Here is an 11,182-nt window from a genome sequence, read left to right on the forward strand (position 1 = left end):
ACTCTACCGTTTAAAATCATCAAAAGTTAATATTATGCAAAATTGCAAAAATTGTTCAAAACTATGAATTCTTTAAATAATCAAATAATTTGTGAATAAACATTATGGGAGTTCTTAGAGTATTTTCCTGAACAAGAATCTATCGCGATATTTCACGATTTCTTAATAGTTAAGAATTTTACTGAACAAAGTAAAACAATTTCACAATTTTGAAAAACCCTTGGACTTTATCATATGGTATTTGTTAAATAAACACACTGAACACGTACATATCATAAAATATGCGCAAAGTCAATTAAATTAACTTTTGACCTGAGAAGGTCATTTTGCAATCCATCGTCAAATTGAACAAATTGACTTTATAGAATCTCTCTATAGGCACACACAATCATTCTCATATGGTCATATCACTTATTTATTCATAAATGACGAAGTTCATATAAAAGTATCAAAATTATAAAAATCTGCATTATTGATATTAATCGCTTAAAAACTATGTGGCTCGCTTTCTTATATCTAAATGAAAAATTTAAGGCCATTCAAGTCTCGCTCGGACACGTAATCGCAAAGTTGGCTATAACAAGTCAAATGTTTAAACAAAGCAAAAATCATTAAATAAACCATATGGGCGTATAATTCGAGTTCTACTGAACATAGCTACGCTATTTAATTCGCGCTCAGATCGTTAACACAAAAGTTGATCAAAATAACTAAAATTTTTTAAAAATTTGTAATGTGGGTAATTTTAAAATAATATGCATATGGGCACGTTTAGTAGGCTCACCTGAATACATTTTCATCGTTGAAACTATGAATATATCTTTATTTAAGCAATTAATTAAGCTGTTAACAGCAGAATCTTGATTCAGTCTATGAATCTTCAAATAATCAATGAAAATATTTTCTCTACGTTATTTTGGGTGCTTTCCAATTGCTTAACACATCTTAACACAAACGTACACAGGAAGGCACAAAGTGTAGCGATGTGCACGACTCAATTGGAACAAAATGTGTACTAATGTGTACGCTGTGCACGGTTTCGGGTAGAGTTAGGGATTATTTTTCAATACCGTATCCATGCCTTGGTATTTTTTAATCCGTGGTGGTGAGAAAAAGTGCGTTTCCATCTGCGTATATTTCACCATTTTTAAAGAAAAACAATTAAAATTTGCGTAGCATATTTGTACAGTTTGTATTAAACATATTTGTGTAAAAATAATATTTCAATATTCTTGACAGGGATAACAAAAAAAAAGAGAAGGTATTTTAGATTTTATTTATTTTCTTTAATGTTACGTATTTGTGTATAACTATAATATATTAATAATTACTTATAAGATTTTGTAGCAAAACCTACCTACTATTATATTTAATTATTTGTTTCACAGGTATAATATTAAAAATAACACATACAATATGTCACAACAGATAGAAATAGAAAACGAAATAATAGCGATTGCTGCAGATCTGTCGTCCAGCTCTACTAATACCAGTTCAAGTTCAAATATTTTCGACGACAGCATTAGTGAGATAATGAACTCCACTAACGAATCTGGTGCATCTTCTTCAAGCGAAGAAGCTGAAGATGAAATACTGTTTCCATTATATCAACTTCTTATACAGGGAAGGAGACGTAGCAAAGTTCAAGGCTTCCTCGATACTGTCCACTTATATAGTGATACTGTATTTAAGGAACACTTTAGATTACAGCGACGTACAGCATATCTTCAAATAGGTATATCAAATATTGTGTATTATTTACATTTCTTAAAAATACGTATTATTTATATTTTTTAATAATATGTGTGCTATATTTATTTTTATATTTGCAGACATGTTGCAGCAGAGCGATTTTATCCCATCTCATTCTTTTGGTATGCGTAAAATATCTGCTGAGTGGAGTTTCCTTATATTTCTTTGGTATGTCGCAAATACTGAGCCATTGCGAACTTTGGGAGATAGATTCGATGTATCTATATCTTCAATTTTTCGTGTAATACGTCGTGTTGTGGAATGGCTATTGTCAAGACTGGACGAAGAGATAAAGTGGCCAGATGGAAATGACGCCATCCTTGTAACATCGCAAAAATTCGAGACAAAACGAGGTATAAGAAAATGTATCGGAGCAATAGACGGTACACATATCGCCATTCGACAGCCTGTTGATCACCCTAGAGACTATTGCAACCGGAAAAGGTTCTTCTCTATAGTATTACAAGGTGTTGTAGATGCAGATATGAAGTTCACGAACATTTACTGTGGAGAGCCGGGTTCGCTGCATGATGCCCGTGTTTTAAGAAGGTCATTACTTTATGATACTGCTCAAAATAACATGGAAACTATTTTCCCTAATAAAACGTGTATAATAGGAGATTCAGCCTACCCATTGCTACCGTGGCTCGTACCACCATTCAGAGATAACGGTCATTTAACAGCACAACAGTCTGAATTCAATTTCTTGCACTCTTCGACACGGATGGCAGTAGAGAGAGCGTTTGGCTACTTGAAAGGACGTTTCCGTCGTTTAAGATTTTTAGAATTACTTGATATTCAATTCATCCCAAAATTAATAACAGCCGTTTGTATTATGCATAACATTGCTATAAAAGAATATGATGAGAACGAATTCTTTGCTGATGACATTAATGTAGATAATGCCGCGGACGACAATTACGAAATTAATAATTTACATGTTAATAGAAATAGGAACGAAATGATAGATCGAAGAATGCAGATGTTTCGCGAGCTGTTTCCAGAATAGTTAAAAGTTTTGCATATATTATAATTTTTCTGTTTACTTAACTTGAAATAAGACTAAGAAAAAATACAAATTTGTATACTTTGATAAACATGGTATTTTTATTTATTCCTACCACAGCCTTTACAAACATCTCTACATAAAATTAAATATTTTGATATCTGAAAGAACTTTAGATTATGTCTAATGACTTACACTTCTGCAACATTAATTTATTACATTTATTGTAATAATTGATATGGTAAACTTTCAATATTTATATTAATCAAATTATATAATGTTAATCTATATTAGAATATATTTGGATTGTATCACTTATAAGGTACAATAAAATACAATAAAAGAAAATAAAAAATACACGCGACTATCACTCTTCAGTCTTCATATGAATTCAGTCTTCATCTGTGTCAGTCTTCAATCTCTTATTACGAGTTTCCAATAGCTCTTTAAGCAACCGACATTTCTCTTTTTCAATCTTTAATTTGTCTCGGTGCCATTCTGCTGCTTCCTCCTGCTTACGTTCAGCACTGTTTTGTTTTATATCTAACTGTCTTTCTTTTAATGCTATCAATTTCTTTTTCATCTGTACTTCTTCTGCTTTTCTTTTCTCGTAAGCTTCCTGTTTTTCTTTTTTCATTTTATCTCTATCTGCTACATTGTTTAAATGCTGTAACCACTGTTTTTCCAGTTCCATTTTACTTGCCGCTGTTCTGCTCCCTGAGCCATGTTGAGGGCGTTTGCTCTTTTGTGTGTTGCTTACGGACGTGGGACATACAGTTGTTTCTGTGTTTGACGATGCTACTTTGTTGAGAGCTTGCTTATTTTTATTCAATCCACGTGAATTTGCAGGATCTTCATAAATTCGTTTTTTAGCACTGTTGGTATTTCCAGTGCTTGATGTGGGACATATAGTTGTTTCTGTGTTTGACGATGCTACTTTTCCGAGAGCTTGCTTATTTTTATTCAATCCACGTGATTTTGATAGATCTTCATAAATTCGTTTCTTAGCACTGTTGATATTTCCAGTGCTTGATGTGTTCGGTGATGAAGAAATTGATGTATCATCTTGCGCCACAAATGTTGATTTCGATTTCGGATTCTTCTTAGCGAAGGTTGATGATATCGTACTTTGACCTTGTACTGTCCTCCGATCACCAAGAATATTTTCCATATGGTCGAAAAATTTAAATGTCATGGCACCAGTACCAGTTCTTTTACTGTTATCAATACAGTCTTTATATTTTCGTGTAAGCGTATTAAATTTCCATCTCACTTGTTCTCCGGAAAACTACAATTTCAAAATATAAAATTAACAAAGATACGTATGTATTTAAGATATCCTGTCATTTGCCCAGGGTACATCTTTCATTGCACATGCATATCTGTTTTCTATTTCATATCTCGGTGTATAATATATATTGCCCTGTCTAGACCAGAGAATGATCCTACTTGTGGCTCATCTTAGGATGCATTCCGTTTCACGCATAATGCATCATTTATCCATGTTTAACATTCGGTGAACAACAAGGATAAAATGATGCATTATGCACATCGTGCGTGAAACGAAATGTACTCCTAGTGAGTAGTGTACACTACTCACTAGACTAAGCCACGAGTAGGATCATTTTCTGGTCTAGACAGGGCTTAAGCATGCACTTTCAAATGTGAGGCATGAAATAAATAAAACAGATATCGAAAAATATGTGTAATTTAGAGCAATTTACCCTTGGCAAGTGACAAAATCAATGCTTAGAGGTGCATAAGGTAAAATTTATAATATTACATTTCCATACAAATTAAATGCCCAAAGCCATCACATTCATGTGAAGACGACTGGAAAGACATTTTTGCAGCAATGTATATTATATACAATATAGAGGCCGAGGATCTCTAATATTAGTTTTTAATAGTACCTTATAACCGAGCTCTGAAAGTTCATCAGCTATTGATACCCATACTTTTCCTCTCTTAACAGGATGATCAAGATCTTCCTTCTTTGCTTCATAACAGGTAAGTAATGCTAGCGTGCTGCTGTCTGTCCACATAGCAACTGCAATGGCAAAACAGTTTATATATATATAATAAAAAAGAAAAAAGTTATTACAACTAATTTATTGAGACAAATTCTGGACCTGACATAGAAAATAATTTACTCTTCACAGATTTGCACATATAATCTGATCACTCATATATATATATATATTCCTTTTCAATATGTCACATTATTTGCGCAAAACAACCTTTATTAAGCAAATCTCTGAAGCAGCCAGGAAACGAATCTCATAAATATAATAAATAAAATAGAAATAATTTACCATTCTTGTTAGGTTTTTTAGGTGGAGTATGTTTCAATTGAGAGGTATACGGTTCTTGTCCCACATTAATATTATCTACGTTCATGTTATAATCAATTTCATTGGAAGTTTCTTCATTATCATCATCATCACTTAAACAATAAATCATCCTGCTGCTGTCTGTCCACATAGCAACTGCAATGGCAAAACAGTTTATATATTGTATAAATATAATAATAAATAGGTTCACAAGATTAAAAATCAAATCGAAGAAACATAGAGCATCGAGCCATAACAAGGTGTTGGTGATCATATATTCTATACTTAAGTACAGAAGTAACGAATTATAATGTACATACTGTACATATACATATATTCCAACTTAATAGACTGCTCGCCGCAAATTTGTCGGACTTAAAACACCGCTATCTTGGAACATTAATACCCTTCCCTCCCCGAAATTAAATCGACACGATTTAATTGTTTAAAAAACTGAAAAGTAAAATATGGGCATGAATTGAGGTAATATTTTTCGCAATAAATTCTTTAGTTTTTTAAACAATTAAATCATGTCGATTTAATTCCGGGGAGGAAAGGGTATTAATGTTCCAAGATAGTTGTGTTTTAAATCCGACAAATATGCGGCGCGCAGTCTATTATGTCAGAATATATGTATATGAACAGTATGTACATACATTATAATTCGTTACTTCTTTACTTAAGTATAGAATATATGAACATCAACACCTTGTTATGGCTCGATGCTCTATGTTTCTTCGATTGGAGTTTATATATATATATATATATATATATATATATATATATATATATATATAATTATATTCACAGATTTTCAAATATTATCTGATCACAGATATATATATATATATATATATATCTGTGATCAGATTATACTTGCAAATCTCTGAAGCAGACAGGAAACGAATCTCATGAGTATAATAAATAAAATAGAAATAATTTACCATTCTTGTTAGGCTTTTTAGGTGGAGACAGTGGAGTATGTTTTAATTGAGAGGTAGACGGGTTTTGTTCCACATTAATATCATTTACGTTCATGCTATAATCATTTTCATTGGAAGTTTCTTCATTATTATCATCACTTAAACAATAAATCATTCCTTCATTCGAATAAATAGTTTTTCCATCAAAGCATTCATGTTGATACATTTCTTCTCCATTCGGCAAAAGTGAAAAACATGCTGCACACACAAAACTCGTGCAATCAGTCTGTAAACAATTCAAAACAAAATTATTATTAATACACACACACACACACACACACACACACGCACGCACGCACGCATGTACATACACACGCACGCACGCTAGAACGCACGCACACACTCATGCACATATATATGCATTTTAATATTTATTATCAATCAGCAATTATATATCAGCAATTATATATCAATATATCATTGTAGTATTATATAAATAAAAGTTGAACCAGCAATAATATATCTAACCTGCAAATATTAAAAAAAAAACAGAATATTGAATTTATTTTATAGAATATAATAAAAAAATTTGCAACAAACATTTATTATTGTGATATATGATAATTTAAATACGATAATTACCTCAATAATAGTCTCGATATTTGTTTTGTTGCCTTTGTCCATTTTTGCCAGCTTTTCCGCCTTTTTAAAGTATAAACATAAGAAAACAGGCCGGCCACTCGTTTATAGCCGCCGTGGTTGGTAATTGTCACTAGAAAACACAAGTTTACACAGCCGACTAGTAGCCTCAGGCTGAGTACGGATGTGTAGTGTTGTGTCGACTGTTACGGCAATTGGAACGCAACTTGTGTCGCGGTGTGCACGAAAGTGTCTAGGGATATTGCAATTGGAAAGCACCCTTTAGGGTGCGTTCAGAGAGACCCTATTAGCGCCACCTAGCGTTACTAGCTGTTCGCGGAGCTCTATGATAGCGCTACCAAACGCTGTCATGACGTCATTACTGGTAGTGTTATATGTCACAACTGCTCGCTACCAACGCTTTTCCTTCCGAGGTAGTGCATTAATAGTGTTAGCGTTTACAGGTTCTATGAACAGCGCAATAGTGAATGGTAGTGAATTGTTGTGATTGTTTATTTGACGAAAAAGCTTTGCGTGTGCACACGTATTGTGAATATCGTATTAATTACGAAGTTACAAATATGGATTATATAGAAACATATATATATATATACAGACTTTTATTAGATATGTATATATGTACCGTTTGTATTTTTATAAATTGTGATTTTGAATATTGAGAATATAAAATGGGCCCCTCCAACGCCCATTTCCGTGAGAACGCAACCAATATCTTTCTTTCGTCTCTCCGATTTTTATTTACAAATAATACATTTGTAAAAATCAGTAACGTTACAACCGACGCTTCTGGCATTAATTTTCAGTACCGTCAGAATAAACGTATCTGATTTTTATTACAATCAGTACCGTCCGAATAGACGCTTCTGACATTTATTTTTATTTTATGTTTGTATTTTTTGTATTGTTTTAATTTTAATTTTAATTTAATTTTTATTTTTATTCTAATTTTTATTTTTTTACATTTTTTTTATATTTTTATATTTTTATATTTTAATTTTTTTATTTTTTTACCCAGGTATGTTTTCGATATTCAAATATCTTTCTAAATATTATTACAATGTACGTAACTTTCTAAATAATATTAGATCGTATGATTTCATCGTCTTGGGAAAGGCAACAGTTCATTTCCCTCTATAATTTTCATAAAGTGTCGTCTCATGCACTTTACGCCCTTGGAATATTTTTCATCACAAGGATTGCCTCCTAAGGCTATAGTTGTGGCAAAAGCTGCGGCGTAAATTCCGCAACTTGTACCGTCTGGTTGTGCATCGACTTTTTCAAAAATAATATCACTTTGTCTTATTTTTGGATATCGACGTTTTATATATTCTTTTTCCTTGAGCACCAATCTGTCGTATGTACAGCCAGGTATACTGTCATATACGAACAGTTTGGTGCCATCACAAAATATACATCGCCAGTGTTCAATTTCCTCTGCAAAGTATTGATTTTTTCCTCCAATTATTTGTAAGCTTTTATCGCTCTTACTAGCGTCAATATAATCAGGCAATCCTTGATACTGACTACTTTGCGTTTCAAAAGAAGTACTTTGTCTCACAATGCGTAAAAATTCATCTATTGATTCGTCTGTTAGTTCGTTGCCAGACAAGACATTCTCTCTCACAATAGAAATAGGTATAATAACTTTATCTAAATTTATTATTCGTCTTGCCTTATCCTCTTCGGTTATATCTTGCTTGTAGCTTGTACCAATGTATGTACAATCATCCTGCTCCATATCTTGAGCAATCATAGCAGTGGTAATTGCTGTTTTCATCGGCGAAATGTCACATTTTAACGTTTCGTTATTTTCATTAATGACATTTTCGCTCTTTACTGCATTTTGGTCAATACTTTTTCGACTACTTAATTTTTTACTTGCTTTCTGTGCTTCTATAATATAACTCGGAATCCTTATTGACATGTGCCTGTTATGGCGACTATCCAATATTTCCGGAAGCATGCATTCGTGATAGAAGCGTTTCAAGAAAGGCAGCATATTAGTTTCCCAAAAAGCACTGTCTCTATTTACATGCACTATTTTCATGCTTTTTGGTGTCCATACGGCAAAAATGCAATATTCTCGTTGCGTTATGTTTAATTGACCTTGATCTTGATAAAAAAATCGATGATTTTTATTCATATTGTCACGATTTTTTTTATCAAAAATGTTCCTCAAGGAAACATTTTTTTCTATGGCTTCTTCTGCTGTTAAATTTTCAGCCGAATGAGGACATTTAATCTCCACCAGACCATCTTCGTCAATGAGCCCATCGGGAGAAGCACCCAGGAATGGATTTTCACCATCAATAAACAATCCGCAAGGTTTTATTTGTTTCTTGAGTTTTGCGGCTAACTCTTTCCTAGCAATCTCTTCTCGATTGCGACCATATTTCATGGCTGCAGTATCAGTGCACGAAGGAAACAAAATGTTTTTTACCGTTGTTACGCAAGACGTTGTTGGTCTCATACGACATACGGTTCCAAAATTGGATGCTGTCAACATTTCACATCTCAGTGATAACCACAGCTCAGATTCACGTTGATCTATCGTATCGCGTTCAATCTGCTTCCAGTTTTTTCCATTTTCAGACAACTTCTCTAAATGATTTTGCCGAAGTTGTTGAAATATATGGTCTGGAAGATCTGGTTTTTGCGATTGTGGCCCATAATGGCGATCTGTTCCTGATTCTCGCTTGAGTCTCTTATGCCTTCCATCTATTTGTCGAGATTCTCTGTTTCTCGCAACTTTTATTTGTCGTCGCGTCTCCAGTTTCTCGACAACAGGAGGAACTGTTTTACCCAAGCTTTCATGCAGTTGTGTAAGGACTTGCTGCGTATTGTATTGCAGAACTGATCCCGCAATTCTAGCATTATAAGAGCCTCGTTTGCCAAAATGAATGCGCTTTCCGCCAATTTCTTTGCAGATTACCGAATTAAACAATTCTGCAGGATTATTCGTCATATTAAACAGCAAGCTCTCGGAATGAGCGCTCAGATACATCATAGCACTCTCCATTTTTTGGTACAGACCGTGCAGTTTCAGAAACGGTACGAGGTTTTTCTCCGTTTCACGGTCATCTTCGCATTTACGACCGCGTTCTTTACACCGTTTATGCTCACCAAATATATGGCTAAGAATGTTCAATATATCTTTTCTTAATTCTATAGCCTTCAAATGATGAGGTTGGTTTTCTTCTCTTCGTGAAGAAGCTGCTTCCATTACCTCTTTTAGTATTGGTAAAATGTTACTCTTTATAACTTTTCTCAGTTGTACAAAACCACGCTTCTGTTGCGTTTTTGGTTGTGTTGTTTCAGCCACGTTTTGTAATTTTCTGCACAAATTACGAAGCAGATGATTGGTACATTCTATTTTTTTACCGTTGTCATCACTTCCCGATACGGATTATTGTGGAGTATAGATTGATATACATTGCTGTCGCCATCGGCGATAACTGTTTTATATATCAATCCATGCATTTCGAGGCTACTGTTAAAACCTTCCGCAATGGCATCGCTCTCCATACTTGTGGAGCTTGCGTAGCGATCAAAATTTCTGTAGCATTTATGAGCTTTCGGTTCACAATTTTTTCGCTCCGCTACGTCGCATACCGTGCAATATTTGTTGCGGATGCCAACGAAGAGCACTTTTTTTGTACGGTAACCGATTATGGCACCTACACCGGAAGGTGAATCGTAGGCTTTGCCGTACGATCTCTTCATCCAACTGCCATCCGCAACAACTGTTATATACGAAATACCATTTATTGTTTCATTGTTTTCTATAGCGAGTTGTTTTTCAACCTCACCTCCCACACAGCAAAAATAGATCTGCGTAATATCGTTACAATATCTTGTCGGGAAATCAGAATATTATTGAGATGTCTAAGATATATATGGATATCTACAGGATATTCGAGAAATACACTAATGTCCGCTCTTACGAACACGTAGAGATATCACTAGTTTATAAGTATATATTTGTAGGATATCATTTAGATATATTATAAATATACTGTTCACATACACACAGAATATAAATTTCAATATGTTGTATATATATTATATAGATGTAGTATGTATATATAGAGAATATTGTGGTAACTGATCAGGACATATTGAGGAGAATGTTTGTAATACTAATAATGATAGGTGTATTTCACACGTGGTATTACAAATCGTTTGATTGACAAAACAGGACAAAAATAGTAAAAATTTCTTTATCCTAATCCTGGTCAATTCAACGATTTGCAATATCAAGTATGAAGTACACTCAATATTAACGCGCAAGATTATAGAGAACTTTTTAATGCAACTTTGAAATAAATCTATTTTATTATACACGCTTTCTAATGTTCCTTAATCACACAATCACATTAAGTTTTGAATATTAAATTTAAAAAAGTACTACAAAGAAATAATACGAACGAAATGATACATAACGAAGTACGTACGGAATTCGAAAGGTGATTAAAAACACAATGCCAATTTAGAGCAATGAGTATGGT

The 11,182-nt window shown here is 33.4% G+C and overlaps 2 protein-coding genes across 2 annotated transcripts; one reads left to right on the forward strand and one right to left on the reverse strand.

The window, feature by feature from the left end:
* Positions 1 to 1,004: 1,004 nt before the first annotated feature.
* Positions 1,005 to 2,906, forward strand: LOC139823523 (uncharacterized). Its single transcript, XM_071796068.1, has 3 exons — positions 1,005 to 1,261; positions 1,389 to 1,735; positions 1,833 to 2,906. Exons 2-3 carry the CDS (start codon positions 1,417 to 1,419, stop codon positions 2,759 to 2,761), a joined length of 1,248 nt encoding a protein of 415 aa, XP_071652169.1. The 5' UTR covers positions 1,005 to 1,261; positions 1,389 to 1,416; the 3' UTR covers positions 2,762 to 2,906.
* Positions 2,907 to 3,022: 116 nt separating this feature from the next.
* LOC139823521 (uncharacterized) lies at positions 3,023 to 7,082 on the reverse strand. Its single transcript, XM_071796067.1, has 5 exons — positions 6,657 to 7,082; positions 6,036 to 6,300; positions 5,074 to 5,247; positions 4,672 to 4,808; positions 3,023 to 4,046 (listed from the first exon to the last, which is right to left on the reverse strand). The coding sequence occupies exons 1-5, from the start codon at positions 6,696 to 6,698 to the stop codon at positions 3,150 to 3,152; spliced, it is 1,515 nt and encodes a 504-aa protein (XP_071652168.1). The 5' UTR covers positions 6,699 to 7,082; the 3' UTR covers positions 3,023 to 3,149.
* Between the last annotated feature and the right edge of the window lie 4,100 nt (positions 7,083 to 11,182).

This window comes from Temnothorax longispinosus, unplaced genomic scaffold, assembly GCF_030848805.1.
Source record: "Temnothorax longispinosus isolate EJ_2023e unplaced genomic scaffold, Tlon_JGU_v1 HiC_scaffold_13, whole genome shotgun sequence".
NCBI classification, from domain to species: Eukaryota; Metazoa; Arthropoda; class Insecta; order Hymenoptera; family Formicidae; genus Temnothorax; species Temnothorax longispinosus.